Here is a 20629-nt window from a genome sequence, read left to right as displayed (position 1 = left end):
TCTGGAAAGCACTCTGACTTGGATGTCTGCTAATATGGAAGTTACATGGAAGAACTGAATGTTAATAGATGAAATTTCAATTACGACTTTGTTACAGCCTATTAAATAATCTCCAGCTTTAGGCTGCTGTTGATCGTGAACTTTTTAATAGTGATTGGATATGATTGAGGTGTGTGTTTTGTAACATGTTAGTCTTGTGGGGAAGAAGTGAGATAAATGCTTTACATTTGTACAGTAAAATAAGAATGCTGAAAATGATGGCCATGTCCATAATTGGATAGACTAGAAAGGAAAATATTGAGTACTCCTAAGGGCAAGTCTACATGACAAAATGAAGTCCACCAAAGTTATGTTGACATACAGCAACCAGAGCAATTGATTTGCTTTTGCCTGTCCATGCCAATATGAGGAGCGCAGCATATTGATATTATCAACTGGCCATAGCAGAGTCTCAGTTGCAGATCTACAAGAGAATTACAACTGCCTAAATATCCGGAAACTTCCACCCACAACACACTTTCTGTTATAAAGCCGCCCTCCCCCATCCCTGCCACAAAAAAAAAACCAAACCAAACCACCCACCTAGGAAATTCACTGATGACAAACATTGTAACATACAGTTAAGGTTGTCCAATGCTATATTGTACCCTTCCAGAAGATTGAGTTGAACAAATCTCAAACCTCTGAAAACCAGGACATACAGAGTGAATGTAGACACACAATCTTAACTCTACCCTAACTGAGGTAATGCCCCAATGTGCTCATAACACATACTTGGGATCTGCCTCTGCCCTGTACTGAGCAGCAGGTACCTCACCTGTCCTATGCTCAAATACTCAGCCTACTCCACAGATAGTACACCATATCTGCTAATTGTTACAGTCCTGTCACCCGTGTGTGCACAATGCCATCTAATACTACTTTCACTTACCCTTCATTAAACCCACAGACCATGCTCGTCTCCCACCTATGTGCTGCCAAGCCCATGACTTGCATAGCACAGTGCTGAGATGAGGCATACCGGATCTCTCAAGGTACCACACATACCTCTTTCCTTTCATCTCTCTCCCCCACCCACACGAGGGGGTCAGGAAGAGGGATTCACACACATACTGCCCCCCAAATCACCTCATGTCATAGTCCCAGCTCTTCCATCTAATACCTATACCTAACACAGTGAATGCAGCTGGAGTGCATGCAGATAACTGCCAGTGGCCCTGCCAGCTCCAGTTGGGGCAGAGTTAAGGGTGCATAAGCATTTAGCTTAACTCTGTATTTCCTGGTTTTTGGAAGTTTGTTTTGCTGAGCTCGATATTCTGGAAGGACATGAGAGACCACTGGGCACCTGAGCTCTGCATGAACAAAGCTTTTTTGGTCTGTGAAATTAGTTCCTGGCTTTGTGAATTTTCACATTACACATCCAGTTTAAACAAGGCGCACTATGAACTCTTTTAACTTAAACACTGCTGATGTATACATCTCGGACTCTGCCTGTCCAGCTGTGTTAGGTGGTGATTCGTTTGACAGTATTGCCAACCAGATGTAGGAACCATAAAAGATAGTGGGAATTTTAGGGACGTTACTTTAACTGATTACTTTCAGCCTCTAAGGATTTTGTTTTTGTTATGGAAAATACTGTAATGGAATACTTGTGCAGAAAGGCTATATATTACTTTTGCAACCCGTCAGGTAACAGAGACTTTTACTTTGGGAATTTTATTAACTGTCAGGTTTAAATCGGATCGGCATTAAACTCTGTATTGGGCACAGTCTTCTCTGCCATCATGCTCTCCCCTCTGTACCCCTCCAGTATGCAGTAGTGGAATGCTCTCTGAGCTACATGAGAAGGTGCTTGCCTTGCAGAGCTCCTAGTATCTGTTGAAGCAGGGACCTCGTCTCTGCAGAGTCTCTTCTGAGCAGATGCATCTTTCGGTAACCTTTCCCTGTACAAAGGTTCACACAGGCTTACCCACTGTTATGTACAACTTTGCATGTTGGCATTTTGCTAACTTCCCCTAGATGGCTGTGAATGCAAACCATTAAAGAATGACAACTACTTGGATTTTTTTAATTCTTTAAAATCTTCTGCATATCAAGATTCTTTGGAAGTGGAGAGCCGAAATAAAGTTGTCCATGGGAAGAATATGAAAAATGTTAAATATCGACCACAGACTCTATCCATGGATCATTTTGAGTTATCCAGAACCCACTGAGGAGTAGCTTCATATTCTTATAAACCCTATACTGCTATGTGGGTATAAGTGACAGAGGTTTAGCTTGTGGTCAATGTGTCTACAGGCCTAAAACTTTTGGGATTTCAGTTTTGCTTTAATTAGATAGCTGAATGCAGCCTTGACAGTGGAGATGCTTCTTGAGATGCTTCATTCATCTAGTTACCTAGCACTCCAACTTCCAGCCAGTTTTAGACTGTTGATAAGTCTAATTACGCTATAATGTACGTGCACAAATCATCAACATTAAACTCCAGTGAGCATTCAGGCTTGAGTTCTCTATTTTTTGATCTGTGTACATAAATGCAGCCTGAACAGTGAGTGTTGAGGATTTTCTTCTGAGAAAAAGTAGTGTGAATATAGAGTGGATTTTTTTACAAGGTATTGGCATATCACTTACTAGTGCCTTAAACTAGAGAACCACGATACTGCTGCAGCCAGTCTATAGCAGGCTATACTGGTAGCCATGTATGAAACAGACTTGCCCAAACATGCCAAGGTATGCCCTGGCAGGTATATTACATCTGGGTCCTACCATTTTCTCGATGCCCTACTGAAAGGGGTTGTGTGTGGTCTCTGCCCAAAGCTAAGAACTAGCTGACTGTAGTGGTTTGTGCATGGTGTTTATATGGAGAACAATTGTAGAGTTGTGTAACATGTAGGATATCCTGTTCCAAATCTGTTGGAAGAGAAACCTGTCACCTGAGGAGGCGCAGTCTGAGATCTGGCCCAGTCAGCATGGATAATTCTACACTGGAATAAAAGACCTGTGGCATGGCCACGGCTGGCCCGGGTCAGATCGCTCGGGCTCATGGGGCTTGGACTGCGGGGCTAAACGTTCAGGCTTGGCCTGGAGTGCAGCCTTTGGCACCCTGCCCACTCATGGGGTCCCAGAGCTCGGGCTGCAGCCCAAATCCAAAAATCTACACTGCCATTTTACAGTCCCACAGTGTGTGCCCTGGTCAGCTGATCCAGACATGCCAAGGGTCTTTTGTTCTCATGGGACAGGCCTACGCTGGAATAGTGACCATCCTTGGAGACAGCCTCTCTGCACTAGATGCAGGCTGGAGATATACAAAGACAAACAAACCCCAGGAGAGTTCTTGGAAGAGGGGGCCCTGGGCTAAGAAACAATAGCTTGACTTTATAGCTGGCTTTTCAGCTAAAGGGATGTGGGTGCTGAGATTATGACCAGAAATGTGGCCACCATGATGATGTGAGATAATGGGGACTCTTCTCTCTATTTGATAGGTTTGAGAGCACTGTGCAGGTCAGCAAACTGCAGGACCTCATCAACCGCAGTAAAATGGCCAGATGTAGAGGACGATTTGTCTGCCCAGTCATTCTGTACAAGGGAAAGGTAAAGCTGCATAAGCACATTTATCTCTGTTTGCTTTAACTTCAGGAATGTCCTTTCTCCCTGCATTCTGAATAGTGTTTACTGGAGCTGTGCAGAGGTAGGTCTTTATGGGACATCAGGTCTCCTGCCCCCTCCATGTTTCTTCCTGGGCACAGACTAAAGAGTCCGGTAAGTTGCCTTGGATCAGTGATGAAGATGGTCACTGCTTGGGGCTATATCTGCTCTCCAGGCCCCAAACAGGTGGGATTTGTGCTAGGACCCTGGAAGCTGGGGTTAGGGGGAAGAACTGTGCTTGGATGGAGCTCTCACACTAACTCTGAGAACAGCATTAGAGGTTACAACAAGGTACTGCTTCATCAAGCAACCACTCTAGTGTGCCAGGGTGCCAAACAAAGCCTCATCTGGCATCTCCCTGAGCACCAGATTCTTCCTGAAGAGCTAGGGAAATTGCGGGGTTGAGAGGGAGGGTTACCCTTCTCTGTAGCCCTGTCTTTGCTGGAAACGTACTCTCAAATAGTTTATTGTGGAGGTGTGCCTCAGAGGTTGTTCCTGACCAGATTAAGTAGCTTGCTGTATATGCACTGGGGAAAGGCAAGATTATAGAGATGGCCTAATGGAGCTTTGTCTCCAATGTCTATGATTCTTGTATTTCTGTTATCCCAAGGGAGCTAGGACTATTGCTTTTCATCTCTTGAACTGGGACAGAAAGGGATTATGGGGCTCTGTGGTCTGAAGTGGCCAGTGTATGGATTGACATCCTGAACTTTGGCTGGACAGTAGTGATGGGGCGGGAGGTACAATGGAAGTTCAGACTTAAGCATAATTGTAATGTTCCTTAATTGGCAAAGACCAAAGAGATCATAGTGATGTTTTTGGAAAAGACGTTACATAGAAGGGAGTTTGTGGGACACTGTATATACCACAGTTCTTCTTCAAGTGATCACACGTGTCCATTCCACTGTAGATGTGTGCACGCCTTGTGCACAGTTGTCAGAGCTTTTAGCTGTTAGAGTACATGGTGCCTGTAGTGTAGTTTTCAGTCTTGTATGGTATATCTGCAAATAGATGGTTACAAGACTAAATTTAGAACAGTAGTTGTTAGCATAGGGTTACCGGTGCCTGGTTGGGTGCTGGGCTCAGTACCGGACTGGTGCTCCATTCTCTTGGCTTCAGGGCCTGCTGTTCATGTAACAAGTCTATGCCAGTGAGCGATCCACACCCCAGCTGCATTGAGTGTTGGGAAGAAGTGCATGAAAATGACAAACGTCACCTTTGTAGAGGGTTCAAACCCCACTCGAAAAAGGACAGGGGTGCCAGATTCCAGTATCTGCTTATGGAGCCTGTGTTTCATCTGCCGTCAGAACCTGCCCGCTCCGAATGGGTAATAAGCATGTCCAAGTGTCATAACTGCAGCGTGGGTGGTCTGACTTAGTGGTAGGAGCAGGAGTCAGTCCACGTCAGATGCTGGGAGGTCAGAGTCCAAGGCAAGCCAGAGGGCAAAACTGAGTGGCAGGTGGCGGGAGGCAGGCAGGGTCAGGTTACCAGGAGGTCAGTAGCAAGAAGCAGATGTTGCAGGGGAAGCAGCGCTAAGGAGGGAAATCCCATTTGCATGGAAAACTTCCTGTTCCTGTGCTGGGTTTATACAGAAGCTGTGAACCAGTCAGGACCCCCAGCTTTCTGCCATTTGGAGTCCAGGACTGGAGCCCTCTGTTGGGGTTCAGTCGCTATTCTGGCAACTGTTAGCAGGTCCCTGGGTGGCAGGTTGGAATTTACTGGCTCCAAAGAGCCCTCAGGACCTGTGTTCAAGATCCACAGTTCCTAGCATCAAGCTGGTTCGGAGTGCTCCCCCCAACTGAGGCCACAGGCAGATCTGCATTGGTGGGGCCTAAGAAGAGACTGTGTAGTGAGGCTTCCAAGCCTACTAAGGAGGCACTGAGAGGATGCAAGGACTCAGAGGGGCACTTAGTCACATCCTCAGGAGTAATCTGTCAGCCAGGAGGGATTGCAGGCTCCAGAATCCAGGAAGGGTCTGAGACTTTCTCCAAAGGACGAGCAGGCTCAGGAGCCCTTTCCGGGGCCATCTACAGCCAAGGCTTTCGAGGCAGCCAGGAAATTTCTTAACATGTTGGTGCTGGCTTCTTGCATGATTCAAGAGCCTTGCCTGGTACCGGTACTGGAACTACATGCTCCTGCATTCCCAGCCCCAGCCCCAGCCCCAGAGCAATACTGGTACCGGCAGCTTCTACTCTTGCTGCACCTCCGCATGGGATTCTTTCTATGCAAAGAAAGTACCAGTGTGAGATTTCTAAAAATAGTTACAGCACTCTACCCAAGGTTTAAGAATCAGAATTGCCTTCCAAAATCTGAGAGGCACAAGGTGTGGAGCATGCTTTCAGACGTTTGATGTGGAAACTACAGAACTCGAACCACCAAAAAAGAAAATCAGCCTTCTGCTGATGGCATCTGACTCAGATGATGAAAATGAACATGTTGGTCCATGCTGCTTTGGATCGTTATCGAGCAGAACCCGTCATCAGCATGGACGCATGGCCCCTGGAATGGTGTTTGAAGCATGAAGGGGCATATGACTCTTTAGCGCGTCTAGCATGTAAGTATCTTGCAATGCCAGTTATAACAGTGCCATGCGAACGCCTGTTCTCACTTTCAGATGACGTTGTAAACAAGAAGCGGGCAGCTAAAGTAACCAAACTTGTTCGTCAGAGCGATTGGCTGAACAAGTAGGACTGAGTGGACGTGTAGGCTCTAAAGTTTTACATTACTTTATTTTTGAACTCAGTTATTTTTTTGTACATAATTCTACATTTGTAAGTTCAGCTTTCATGATAAAAAGATTGCACTACTGTACTTATATTAGGTGAATTGAAATACCGTATATACTCGTTCATAAGCTGAATATTTTTGGTAAAAAAGTGATGCATCAAAGAGCAGGGGTCTACACCAAAATTTGATAATTTTAAACTCTATGGAATCATTGAACTGAATATCTAATATATTGTTGTTTTGTTTACCTGGAGCATTCACAGGCATGGAGCCCTCAGCTCCCTGTGGCCGCACTTTGCCATTCCCAGCCAATGGGAGCTCCGGGAAGTGGCGCCACTTCCTGCAGCTCCCATTGGCTGGGAACGGTGAACTGCAGCCACTAGGAGCTGAGGGCTCCATGCCTGTGAATGCTCCAGGTAAACAAAACATCCAGACCCGCCCGCAGCCTACCCTGATGGGCCAGGAGCCAAAGTTTGCCAACCCCTAAAATATAGGGTCAGCTTATGAAAGGGTCATACAGTTTTTGCTATTTTTACCTATCCATCTTGGAGGGTTGGCTTATAAATGAACGGGCTAATGAACGCGTATATACAGTATATTATTTCTTTTGTTTATTACAGTGCAAATATTTGTAATAAAAAATAAATATAAAGTGAGCAATGTACACTTTGTATTCTGTGTTGTAATCAATATCAATATATTTGAAAAAATAGAAAACTTCCAAAAATATTTAAATAAATAGTAGTGCGATTAATCGCGATCCTATTATTTTCACATAGCAATTCACCAGAGCCCCTGATAATATCTGAGGTTCATGTTCAACCGATTCTCCTACCAATTTGCAGTACTGCCTTTTGGACTGTCAGTAGGCCCTCGCATATTCATGAAATGCATGGCTGTAGCAGCGACATTCCTGCAAAGGTCAGGAGGCGATGTAATTCCTTACCTGTACGACTGGCTGGTCGAGATCTCAGGTACTCTCCAGTGTGACCACTATTTGTACTACTTTTGATGTGCTGGAGCTCCTAATCAGTACAGAGAAATCCATTCTATGTCCTGTTCAAAGAACAGAATTCATTTGGGTGGAGGGGGGGGGGGGGGAGTCCTGAACTCTACCAAGGCCAGGCTTTCCTGCCAGAGCCAGGGTTCCAGACAAAGTGGGTCGTTGCTCTACATCTAGAGATGCACTATCACCACAGTTCAGAACAGCCTCAGTCTTAAGACTCATATGCACTTATATGATATGGCCTGCCAGACTGCACCTCCAGAGCACTGCAGGGTTGGCTAGCCATGGTGTGCTCATCATGAAATAGGCCTGCTTCGGTCTTGTCCTCCCTGTACTAGTGGGTAGAACGTGCGAGGAGTTCCCTTTGCCCCTCCACTACAGACTCTCAACCTAGTCACAGATGCATCGGATCTAGGTTGGGCAGCCACTTAGGTCCTGGTCAGACTCAGGGCCTTTGGTTTCCCCAGGATTTAAGTCTCCATATAAATATCAAGGAGTTCTTGGCCATCTCTTTGGCTTCTGCGGCATTCCTTCTGCATGTCGGGGTGGAATTTGTTGTTACTCATGGACAACACAACAGCCATGTTCTGTGTAAACAAGCCATGTGGGGAGGGGGGTAGAAGGAGGCTTGTCAGAGTTATGCCAAGAGACAATCCTCCTTTGAGATTTCTGCATCACCAGTTCCATCAGTCTGAAAGCTGCTTGCCTTCTGGGAGTACTAAATGTCTGGCCGACCACCTGAGCAGGTCGTTTGCAGGTCACCACAAGGAGTCTCTTCGACCAGATGTGTCCAGGTCCACTTTCTAGCAGTGGGGAACTCCCCAATATGGTTGCAACAAGAGAAAACAAAAAAGTCATCTTTGTTGTTCCCAAGTGGGTCACAGCCCAGGTTCACTGACAGACGCTTTCCTCCTGGCCCAGTTGAGAGGTCTGCTGTATGCCTTCCCACAAGTTCCGCTCCTGCCCAAAGTCCTATCTGATGTTAAGCAAGATTCCGCTCACCTTATTCTAAGAGCCCCTGCATGGCCCTGTCAACAGTGGGACTAGTAGAATTGAAAACCATTGATCAGACCTCCACTGCTACTCCCAAGAGATGTGAATGTGATCTCCCAGGACCACGGCCACTTCCTTCATCCCAGCCTTCAAGCCCTGCACCTGACTGGATGCTTCATGGCTGACTACCCCAAACGAGTTTGCTCTCGGGGGTGCAGGAAGCCTTCAGGTATCTTGCGTAACCTTGATAAATGGAAGAGGTTCATTGTCTGGGCCATACAAAGAGGTACGCCTCCTGTCTCAAGCTCCAAATTGCCATTATCGTGGACTGTCTTTTGTTTCTGAACCAGGAAGGTTAGCTCTTAGTTCCATCAGCATCCACCTGGCGGATGTCTCAACTCTCCACCCTCCAGTGGATAACCAGTCAGCTTTTTCAAACCCTATGTTCATCAGATTTCTAAGAGGTTTGCACAGATTGTACCCACAGGTTCATAGCCCAGTTCCACAGCAGAGTTTAAATTTAGTGCTAGCAAAGTTGATGGGTCCCCCCCTTTAAGCCACTAGCAACTTGCTCTCTGTTATATCTGTCTATGAAAGTGGGTTTTCTGGTTGCTATAACCTTGGCCAGGAGAAATGAAGAGCTGTAAGATTTAGTATCAGAGTTTCTCTGTACAACTTTCCTTAGGGACTAGGTTTTCCTCTGAGTGCACCCTAAATTCCTGTCTGAAGTGGTTTCCGAATTTCACATGAATCAGATGATTTATTTCCTGACTTTCTTTCCAAAGCCCCAGTCGAGTAGAGGGGAAGAAAAGCTCCATACTCTAGATGTTAGAAGAGCTTTGGCTTTTTATTGGATTGGACTAGATCTCTACTCTTCGTCACAGTGTCAGGCAGAGTAAAGGGCCACCCAGAGGGTCTCTGCCTGTATTCATTTATGCCATTGATTACTCAGAGGTGGAACATCAGGTGAAGTGATGGCTCGCTTGACCAGGTCACAGGCAACGTTTGCTGTCTTTCTGGCTTGTATTCACATTCTGATATTTGTAGGTTGGCAACCTGGTCAGCACGCCATACGTTTGCCTCTCACTCTGCCATATCCCATCAATCTAGAGGCAATGCCAGATTTGGACAAGTGCTCCTACAGTCTTTGAGTAGAGTCCAAGCCCACCTCCGCCTCAAACCACGTGAGAGTCACCTACAGTGAAACGGACATGAGCAATCACTTGAAAGAAAAACAGGTCCCTACCTTTCATCATGTTGGTTCTTTGAGACGTGTTGCACATGCCCATTCCACAGCTTGCCCTTCTTCTCCTCTCAGTCGGAGTCTTTCCCGGGGAGGAAGGATCTGAGGGGGGTTGGGGCAACGTGGTTCTCTATAGCTGCATGTAGTGGTGTGAGGCACGAGGGCTCTCGAGCTGCCTCAACAGACACTGTGGAGGGGGAAATCTCCAATTGTGCATGAAGTGCACATGCATCTGGCGAAGTGGGTATTCAACCATGAAAGCTCATGCTCCAATACGTCTGTTAGTCTATAAGGTGCCACAGGACTCTTTGCTGCTATTACTCCTGGGGGCAGTCTGTGCCAAAACATTAAAAATGCTGTGCACGATATTTACAAATTCTGCAAATTTTATTTGTCAAAATAACACTACATAATCACACCAGTTTGAGTTATTTTGGTAATTTATTTTGAAATACCTGTCAGCAAGTATGTCTGTAACAATACAGACACATACAAAAATTCCCCCGGGAGTAGAGAGTTAAAGAAACCCCTATAACAACCCAGTTCCTGTTTCTCTGCCCCCCCCCTCCACCGAGCCCAGCTGGGCCTCCCCCAGCCAATACACCTGAACCCCCTCCCCCCAGAGCCCAGCTATGGTCCCCCCAGCCCAGACACCTGCTCCCCCGCCCCCCCAGGGATCCAGAGGGAGAAACAGCCTGATGCTCAGTCCCAGGCTTGCACAGAGTTTCTTGCATGCTGCCCTCTCCTTCCCTCTGGGCATGCTGGGAACTACAGCTGCCAGGAACCCTTTAGCTTCTCCCCCTGACCCTCCACCCAGCAGTGTCTTCTATGTAAAGAGCTGGCCTCTGCTGAGTCCAGCAGCCCCTAGTGCTGGCTAGCTAGCAGCACTGCAGCCCATTTCTGTGGGGGAAACGAAATTCTATATGCACAACGTTAATTTCTGCAAAATTCTGCATTGTGCAGTGGCACAGAATTCCCCCAGGAGTAGCACATGCACCTACAGTGAAAGAACATGTGCGGCACAACTCGAAGAACTATGGTAACTGTCTTTTGTCTCATGCTGTCTTACCTGAAACCCGTTCATTTTGACTTGGCTAGTACAGTGTTATGTGGACTGACCTTGCTGGCCCTTCAGAACGAGTGAATCAATGTCATCAGTTGTTTTGGGGGGGAGATGTAGCAAGGTAGCGATTGGAAAGATCAGGTTCAGCCAGTATGTTTTCAAAACTCCAACATGACCAACTTAGTGAGAATGAGGAAGATACAGGCACTAGAGATCAGCAAGGTGGTAAGAAATAACCCTGAAATTCATCTAGAAAATACACAAGCTAATGAAAAATAATCCAGACCATAGAGGCTCAGTTCCAGGGAGAAACCTGTGAAGCAAAAATGCTGAGATAGAGGATGCGCAGTGGACAGAAACGAGGCATGGGCTTTCAGTGTAAATGGGCAGGAGGCCTGCAGAGAAATACAGCTTCTATAAGTTGTTAATAACGACATTTTCTCCAGCATGTTTGTAGGTCAGCGACCCTGGCTGGATGGGGGGAACTGTATGGACGTACTGGGTACAACTACATTTTCTCAGGTAAGTGAGGCAGCATAGATACTTGAGTGGGCTGGCCAGTGCCTGCAAATCAGTGTGAATATAGCTGAGAGTTCAATGAATAGTAGCAAAAAATGTTTGTGGGATGGAGGGGGTGACTTAGGGAGATCAGTATATCTAGCTTGGTTAAAGGGTGGCTGGCAGAGAGCAATGATCTCAAATATTTGAAGGGCCACTCACAGGTTGAAAAACTTATACTACTGTATGGAATAGAACTAGGAACAAGGCATAAAGTCTAGGTTTAGGATTGTAACTCTGGTAATGGTAGCATGTATTAGTCTATGAGAGTCTCAAGGGAAGTGGTAGGAGCCCATAACCCGGATCTTCTAAAACTAGACTGGACGAAACACTAATGAGCATGGGTAATTTTTCTGCCGTAGGTGCCAGGGAATGATTCTGTGATCTGATGGCATCTTTCCGCTCTGGATTCCATCCTGGAACAGACCTGTCTAGGTTGTCCAAACCCTCTCTTGCTCTCATGAGACTGATAGGCTTGGTGTGTGGGACAGTGGGGTCGTTTCTGGCTGGAGGTGGTCATAGCTGAGAACGCTTTTAAGTGAGGTGACAAAGGCAACTTGTAACCCACTTGGATGTGAAGTGAGAGGGAGGTTGGAGATGTTAAACAAGCCTTGGCCACTAATGCATGGTCCCTGCTGTGGCTTCCCTGCAGGGGGCTCTGACGATGCATGGGCTGATACCGAAGACCTTTCAGAAGAAGATTCGGCGTTCAGGTCTGTATGTGGTATTTGGGTTGTGGGAGAGGAGTTAAGAGCTGATGGCTAGTTCAGCCTCTGAATTTCCAACTCCTTCCTGTCTAAATTGAACCGTGGGATCAGTGTGGGGTCACTGCAGGCTGTGGGCTCTTGTTTTCCTTGTTCATAAAGATGAGCCCTTCAGAACATCACAGGATGTAGGTACAAAAACTAAAACCTAATGTGCTAGCACACTGGGGCCAACTAGCTAACTAAAGCCTCCCAATCTCCCACCGGAGACTGAGAGAGGAGAGACTGGGGCAGGCAGATCCCAAATCATTAAAGAGGCTCCTAAATTATGCAGAAGTGGTACTTCTGGGTCTAGCAGGTGTATAATCCAGACCAAGGAGAAATGGTTCTGGACCTCTGCTTAGAGAGGAACAGGCTGCATATGTGACTGCAGCATGGTGGTGGTTCGGGGCTGGAAGGAGGACACTGAACGTAGCACCATTCTGCCTGCCAAGCTGTCGCTGACGTACCTGGAAGGGAAATCCTGCCGAATTGAGATTCGGTGGGTGGGAGAGCCATGTGGGGTCAGCAATGCTGAAAGACCTATGGGTGATGGCAAACAGAACTAGACAGGTTCACGGGACAATATGGCAACGCTGTATAAATGAGGCATCATGTTCACACTGTTGGACTTGAAGCAGGAATGAATTCAAGAAAGTCCTAGGTCTGTGTTGAGCAGGAGGTCTGACCAGTCTATCGGGGTCCCATCTGCTTGTTACATCTGTGAATCACACCAGGAAGCGGCTAGCCCCATTCTCCAGTTCTTGTTAGGCTATGGCTAGGGGGCTCCATTCACTTCTCAACACCGGGTTCTGACACTTGCGTGTTATAGTTACATGGAACATAGTTTATGATTCTATCAGGGTTATCCTTGAGAGAAAGCGCACAGTTTATGCCCTGGAGCCAGCCCACCTGCAGAGGCAGCACCTGCATTCCTGCCCTTTTCCAAGGCTGCCACAGGCAGAAATGCAGGTGCTGCCTCTGCAGATGGGGTAGCTCTAGAGTGTAAACTGGCTTCCAATCTTCCAGGAGATTCTGCTTTCTGAGCATGTCCAAGTCTGTAGGGGAATGGCCTCCAGCCCTTGAACTGAGGCCTGCTTTTCTTGCCTGGTGCTGTGCGTGTTCTCTCAAGGATAAGTACATCGCAGAAAAGTCACACAGGTTCTGAGATTCAGTCTAATTCCTTGTTATAAAATTAGCCCTTAACCCCTCTGAGTTCTTAGTGAGCAGCTGGGCAGTCGTTGTAGGAATGAATGGCACCAGCTTGCTTCTTGGTTGCAGGTTTCTACTGAAGGGGTCCAGAAGCCATTACTGTGGTGTAGGGTAGGAGAGCTCTGGCTAGTGCGGCTTGAGTACTGCTAGTGGAGCTCTACTTCAGCAAGTATAATCCAGTCTCACCACACCTCACTCTCCTGGGTAGGAAATCGAACCTGTCTGGGTGGCCCTGAGAATCTTGCTTTCCCTTGTACCTTGTTGCAGGAATGCAGATTCCCAGTTGTTTGACAAGGTCCGAGGACATGACATCAAGCTGCTTCGATACCTGTCTATCAGATATATCTGTGACCTAATGGTGGAGAACAAGAAAGTGAAGTTTGGCTTAAAGTAAGTATGGCATCCTTTGTCTATATGTGGGCTTTGGAATGGAGCTGCTGTTTAGATTGTGCAGACCAGTGACTAAAGCAAGCACAAAAGTCTGACTTCCCCTAACTGCATTCCAGGAGTTCCTAGATCCCTCATGGCAGGGCCTTCTAGAGATGTTATCGAGACATTCAGCCAGTGCCTTAAAGTGAAACCCCAGAGGTATACGAGGCTGTACGTCAAGGTCCTCTCTTCCATACCCAAGTCGAGAGTGCCAGTGCCTTTGTGAAGATTGTGGTAGTGGGGTGAATAGCTGCTTAACTTTGCCGTCTTCTGCAGTCACAATAGGTTCCTGTTTGTCCTATGGCTTCTCTGAGTAGGGAGTGGGTGGGTGGATGTTCTGATCCATTGGGCACAATCCCACATGGCATCGTAGAATCATAGAATATCAGGGTTGGAAGGGAACTCAGGAGGTCATCTAGTTCAACCCCCTGCTCAAAGCAGGACCAATTCCCAACTAAATCATCCCAGCCAGGGCTTTGTCAAGCCTGACTTTAAAAACCTCTAAGGAAGGAGAGTTCACCACCTCTCTAGGTAACCCATTCCAGTGCTTCGCCACTCTCTGAGTGAAAAAGTTTTTCCTAATATCCAACCTAAACCTCCCCCACTGCAACTTGAGACCACTACTCCTTGTTCTGGCATCTGGTACCACTGAGAACAGTCTAGATCCATCCTCTTTGGAACCCCCTTTCAGGTAGTTGAAAGCAGCTATCAAATCCCCCCTCATTCTTCTCTTCTGCAGACTAAACAATCCCAGTTCCCTCAGCCTCTCCTCATAAGTCATGTGCTCCAGCCCCTTAATCATTTTTGTTGCCCTCTGCTGGACTCTTTCCAATTGTTCCACATCCTTGTAGTGTGGGGCCCACAACTGGACACAGTACTCCAGATGAGGCCTCACCAATGTCGAATAGAGGGGAATGATCACATCTCTCAATCTGCTGGCAATGCCCCTACTTATACAGCCCAAAATGCCGTTAGCCTTCTTGGCAACAAGGGCACACTGTTGACTCATATCCAGCTTCTCGTCCACTGTAATCCCTAGGTCCTTTTCTGCAGAACTGCTTCCTAGCCATTCGGTCCTTAGTCTGTAACAGTGAATGGGATTCTTCTGTCCTAAGTGCAGGACACATCATATCTGTGATGCGACTTCCTCCTGTGAGGCTAGTTGATGCAATGATCAGGAGACTCATTTTTGAGTGGGGGTGTCCTTCCAGTCTGTGGGTGGAGGAGTGACTGGGAATGCTTCCTCTGGGATTCAGCTGAGCTGAGGGTGTGACTGTCTGTGAGCTGGACTCTTACTCCACAACTGGAGTTGGGGCTGTTCTGTCATGTAGCACTGTAGGAGGAATTGCTTGACTATGCAGATTCTTCTAATAGGCCAGATGGAGTGGCTCTCCTGCTCTCTGGGAGTTGGTGCTTTTGTGTTGAATGCACTAAATACATGCACTGTTCTCCTCTCATCCTTCTCAGTGTGACGTCTTCCGAAAAAGTGGACAAAGCTCAGCGCTATGCTGATTTTACTCTCCTCTCCATCCCATATCCAGGTACAGGACTGATGTCCAGAGGGACTCCCAAGGGCCAGGTGACAATCTGCTGGTGGGGATTGGGAATTGTCTCTGTGTGTGGTGAGGCAACTGGGAGTTGCTGGATGTTTCTCTTATTTTCTCTGGAGGGGGAACTCCTCTCCTGAGGGCAGCAGGGGAGGGACTAGAGGATGCAGCCAGCACCAATCTGCATTGAGCCCTCCTTGTGGTAGCAGAAGGGTCTCCAGTGCATGGAGGAGGTCCCAGAAATGTAGCTGGGTTCAGAAGCTTCCTCTCTGTATCCAGCCAGGATGCTGCATCCCCACCCCAGGCTGCATGCTTGAGAATTTGCCACGGAAGCCGCCTTTTGATGGAAAAACATTTTAAAGATATTTCTAGTCTTTGTCATTCAGAAGAGAACTGCCATGCTAGTCTGCAGTGCAATGCCCCGAGACTGCAAACTGATGTGAACTGCGCCAGTTGGCCGTGCTGGCTGTGTTAGCTCTGGAGCATAGCGAGGGCCCTTGTCAGTTGCTGGTTAATACTAATCACGTAAACACAAATGGAGGGGCTCAACCTGCCCATTGGTGCTGGGTTCAGTTACATGACTGAGTGTACAGAGGGTGAGATGGTTCCATCCCTCTGCTCCTGTCCACAAAGGAGGGGGTGAAAGGAAGATTCATTCCCTCTGTTGCAAAGCATCAGCTGCCCCAGCTGCTGCTCCAAACCCAAGCTCTCTCCCCCTCCTCTCCCTTGCCAGACCTCTCAGCATGTCCCCCCAATGTCCTACAGTGAAGGTGCAAATTGAGACAAAGACCAGGGACAAAAGAAAACTGGGGGGCTGCATTAAAATAAGCTATGTAAACCAAGCTATGTACCAAGTTTGCTATGCCATATAGTCAGGGTGCCAAGAAATGAAGCCAATGTCACTGTCTTCTGGGATTAGCTCCATAAACATCCACCTGCCACTTCTACGCAACTTGAGTACCTGTGTTTGCAGCAGAGTTTTGGCCCAGCGAGCCATAATGTCCCCATGGCCAGGTCCGGTGGCTAATTCTGTGAAGGATTTAGACAGAGGAGGGAGAATTGCACAGGAGGCTGTGAAAATGAAATGCTGCTGTGTTGTGGGGCCTGGCACACCCCACTTATTATAATCACAGTGACATCAAAATACTCCTTCCTCTCCTCGTGCCCATGCAGCTGCTGCCCTTAGCAGCTCCTCGCGTCCATGCTGGAGTCGTTCAGAGTGTTGCCTAATCACAGTAGGGTGTGGAAGGAGAGTAATACTGTGCATTGTATTAAGCCAGATGTATATACACACAAGCTGAGCAACGTGGCAAATGGGTGGTAAAACTTGGTGCAAATATTAAAATTCAGGTTGCATTGTAAGAATTTCAGGTTTTTAGACTGGCTTGCTCTGAGCTGGAGTTTCCAGAATGTAGTGAGCACATAGACTCATAGACTCCAGGACTGGAAGGGACCTCGAGAGGTCATCGAGTCCAGTCCCCTGCCCTCATGGCAGGACCAAATATTGTCTAGGCCATCCCTAATAGACATTTATCTAACCTACTCTTAAATATCTCCAGAGATGGGGATTCCACAACTTCCCTAGGCAATCTATTCCAGTGTTTAACTACCCTGACAGTTAGGAACTTTTTCCTAATGTCCAACCTAAATCTCTCTTGCTGCAGTTTAAGCCCATTGCTTCTTGTTCTATCATTGGAGGCTAAGGCGAACAAGTTTCTCCCTCCTCCTGATGACACCCTTTTGGATACCTGAAAACTGCTATCATGTCCCCTCTCAGTCTTCTCTTTTCCAAACTAAACAAACCCAATTCCTTCAGCCTTCCTTCATAGGTCATGTTCTCAAGACCTTTAATCATTCTTGTTGCTCTTCTCTGGACCCTCTCCAATTTCTCCACATCTTTCTTGAAATGCGGTGCCCAGAACTGGACACAATACTCCAGCTGAGACCTGACCAGCGCAGAGTAAAGCGGAAGAATGACTTCTCGTGTCTTGTTTACAACACATCTGTTAATGCATCCCAGAATCACGTTTGCTTTTTTGCAACAGTATCACACTGTTGACTCATATTTAGCTTGTGGTCCACTATGACCCCTAGATCTCTTTCTGCCATGCTCCTTCCTAGACAGTCTCTTCCCATTCTGTATGTGTGAAACTGATTGTTCCTTCCTAAGTGGAGCACTTTGCATTTATCTTTATTGAACTTCATCCTGTTTACCTCAGACCATTTCTCCAATTTGTCCAGATCATTTTGAATTTTGACCCTGTCCTCCAAAGCAGTTGCAATCCCTCCCAGTTTGGTATCGTCCGCAAACTTTCTATGCCAACATCTAAATCGTTGATGAAGATATTGAACAGAACCGGTCCCAAAACAGACCCCTGCGGAACCCCACTTGTTATACCTTTCCAGCAGGATTGGGAGCCATTAACAACTACTCTCTGAGTACGGTTATCCAGCCAGTTATGCACCCACCTTATAGTAGCCCCATCTAAATTGTACTTTCCTAGTTTATCTATAAGAATATCATGCGAGACCGTATCAAATGCCTTACTAAAGTCTAGGTATATCACATCCACCGCTTCTCCCTTATCCACAAGGCTCGTTATCCTATCAAAGAACGCTATCAGATTAGTTTGACACGATTTGTTCTTTACAAATCCATGCTGGCTATTCCCTATCACCTTACCACCTTCCAAGTGTTTGCAGATGATTTCTTTAATTACCTGCTCCATTATCTTCCCTGGCACAGAAGTTAAACTAACTGGTCTGTAGTTTCCTGGGTTGTTTTTATTTCCCTTTTTATAGATGGGCACTATATTTGCCCCCTTCCAGTCTTCTGGAATCTCCCCCGTCTCTCATGATTTCCCAGAGATAATAGCTAGAGGCTCAGATACCTCTTCTATTAACTCCTTGAGTATTATAGGATGCATTTCATCAGGCCCTGGTGACTTGCAGGCATCTAACTTTTCTAAGTGATTTTTTACTTGCTCTTTTTTTATTTTGTCTTCTAAACCTACCCTCTTCCCGTAAGCATTCACTATACTAGACATTCCTTCAGACTTCTCAGTGAAGACCGAAACAAAGAAGTCATTAAGCATCTCTGCCATTTCCAAGTCTCCTGTTATTGTTTTCCCCTCCTTACTGAGCAGTGGGCCTACCCTGTCCTTGGTCTTCCTCTTGCTTCTAATGTATTGATAAAAAGTCTTCTTGTTTCCCTTTATTCCCATAGCTAGTTTGAGTTCATTTTGTGCCTTTGCCTTTCTAATCTTGCCTCTGCATTCCTGTGTTATTTGCCTATATTCATCCTTTGTAATCTGACCTAGTTTCCATTTTTTATATGACGCCTTTTTATTTTGTAGGTCACACAAGATCTCATAGTTAAGCCAAGGTGGTCTTTTGCCACGTTTTCTATCTTTCCTAACTATCGGAATAGCTTGCTTTTGGGCCCTTAATAGTGTCCCTTTGAAAAACTGCCAACTCTCCTCAGTTGTTTTTCCCCCTCAGTCTTGATTCCCATGGGACCTTACCTATCAGCTCTCTGAGCTTACCAAAATCTGCCTTCCTGAAATCCATTGTCTCTATTCTGCTGTACTCCCTTCTACCCTTCCTTAGAATTGCAAACTCTGTGATTTCATGATCACTTTCACCCAAGCTTCCTTCTACTTTCAAATTCTCAACATGTGTTGAAGGAGAGGAGTCTGTAGATGTGCTTATGCTCCCATGATTCAAATGGCTTCCTCTCATTCATAGAATCATAGAATATCAGGGTTGGAAGGCACCTCAGGAGGTATCTAGTACAACCCCCTGCTCAAAGCAGGACCAATCCCCAACTAAATCATCCCAGCCAGGGCTTCGTCAAGCTGGGCCGTAAAAACCTCTGAGGAAAGAGATTCCACCACCTCCCTAGGGAACCCATTCCAGTGCTTCACCACCCTCCTAGTGAAAAAGTTTTTCCTAATATCCAACCTAAACCTCCCCCACTGCAACTTGAGACCATTATTTGCAGACATCTGATGTGCCTGTCGTTGCAGAACTTAGGTGCCAGTTCTCACTGCCATCACTCTGAATTGGCTCTCTGGACTTCTTCTGTTTGTTGAGTTGCCAAGGGGGCTTTTCAAACAGCAAAGTGTCTAGGAGCCTCTTACTGGGGTGGGGGTGGGGGGATTGGGTCAGACATCATTTAAGCCAGATTTAAGTTTTATGTTAATAATTACAAAAAAAAAAAAAAAAAAGCAATGTGTAATCCTTTTTGGTTCCTTGGATGTGAGCTCTCTGGGGCAGAGACCATCTTGTGTGCAGTGCCTAACACAGTGGGGCCGTGATCCCTGATTGGTCTCTGCTCACTACTGCTGCACAAACAGTGGTTCAGAAGAGCTCCTGCCTGGGGCAGTGTGGTCTGCCAGAGTCTGCAGACAGCTGTTAGCACTGCTGTACAGAGCAATGCTGAAGAGACTCTCACTGCTTGGTTCTGAGAACTCTGGGCAGTCGTGACCTGTGCAGATGGCAGCAGAATAATAAGGTGGCTCATAGGAGAAGAGGACCCAAAAAACATAGGCTATAGGAAATGTGGGCTAGTGGGTTTCCCCAGTCCACGAGGCGCGGGAGAAAGAGAGAGAGGTCTCTTTCCTTCCTAGCAATCAGTGTGTACTAAGGGTTTACACTGACCAAACGTGGGGTTGTCTGAAACTTGCTGGACTTCCCCCCACGGCATTGCCTCTGGATCTGCTAGTGTGGGTGGGGACTCAGCGCCCCTCTTCCCTGTAACTGGCAGTCTCTGGTGTGCTCCTCAGATCCTACTGGAAACACTTACCAAAGTGCTCCTGTGAACATGGCGCATGTGCCATGTCTGCTGACCTCCCCTCAGGGTCACTGCAGGTGTGGGGCTCTGGTGCTCAGTGGCAGAGGACCTCTCTCCTAGTGTGCCAGGGCCTTTCAGTCCTGGCTGTCCCCCAGAGCTCTGCTGAGGCACTTCAGCCCTGCTCACAGACCTGTCGGGATCTCACGATACAGCCTTGTGGTGGTCCTGGGGGCTGGGGCTCGCTATGTGAAATGTACTGTTTGGGAAAGGAGGGATATCAGGGTCCCTCGAGCTCCAGATGTGCTCAGTCTTTGGCTTTTGCTCTCTCCGAGTCATGCTTTGGAGCGTTGCTGCACGCCGGGCTGATTGCTGCTCTTTAACTCCTACAGACATACTGTTGCTGATTCGCTTGGTGCTCTGGGGCCTCTGGCTCCTGAGCTAAGGCTGGCAGTCCCAAAGGGGCTTTTGCTGCTCATGATCAGTTATCTGCACTGTCGTTTATTACCTCTTCTCTTGCAGGCTGTGAATTTTTTAAGGAGTACAAAGACCGGGATTACAGAGCTGAGGGTCTCGTATTTAACTGGAAGCAGGTACCAAGATCTCTCTGACAGGGTAGCTCGCAGTTCTGTTATGCCTGGCAATTGAATTTGGGCTTTCAAAATAGCAGG

The 20629-nt window shown here is 47.0% G+C and overlaps 1 protein-coding gene across 4 annotated transcripts in view; it reads left to right on the top strand.

Annotated features, from left to right (window-relative positions):
• MTMR14 (myotubularin related protein 14) overlaps positions 1–20629 on the top strand; it is a 60108-nt gene that overhangs the window by 9614 nt on the left and 29865 nt on the right. For 3 of the 4 annotated variants that reach the window (XM_030568195.1, XM_030568194.1, XM_030568197.1), the window contains exons 3-8: positions 3483–3591; positions 11124–11199; positions 11888–11948; positions 13458–13580; positions 15087–15160; positions 20481–20551. In XM_030568195.1, coding sequence (XP_030424055.1) covers positions 3483–3591; positions 11124–11199; positions 11888–11948; positions 13458–13580; positions 15087–15160; positions 20481–20551 — 514 coding nt within the window. Of the gene's footprint in view, positions 1–3482; positions 3592–11123; positions 11200–11887; positions 11949–13457; positions 13581–15086; positions 15199–20480; positions 20552–20629 lie in introns of all 4 variants that reach the window. The other variant, XM_030568196.1, reaches the window with a different exon arrangement.

This window comes from Gopherus evgoodei, chromosome 7 (genome assembly GCF_007399415.2).
Source record: "Gopherus evgoodei ecotype Sinaloan lineage chromosome 7, rGopEvg1_v1.p, whole genome shotgun sequence".
In the NCBI taxonomy this organism is placed as follows: domain Eukaryota; kingdom Metazoa; phylum Chordata; order Testudines; family Testudinidae; genus Gopherus; species Gopherus evgoodei.
This window is presented reverse-complemented; position numbering and strand designations above follow the sequence as displayed.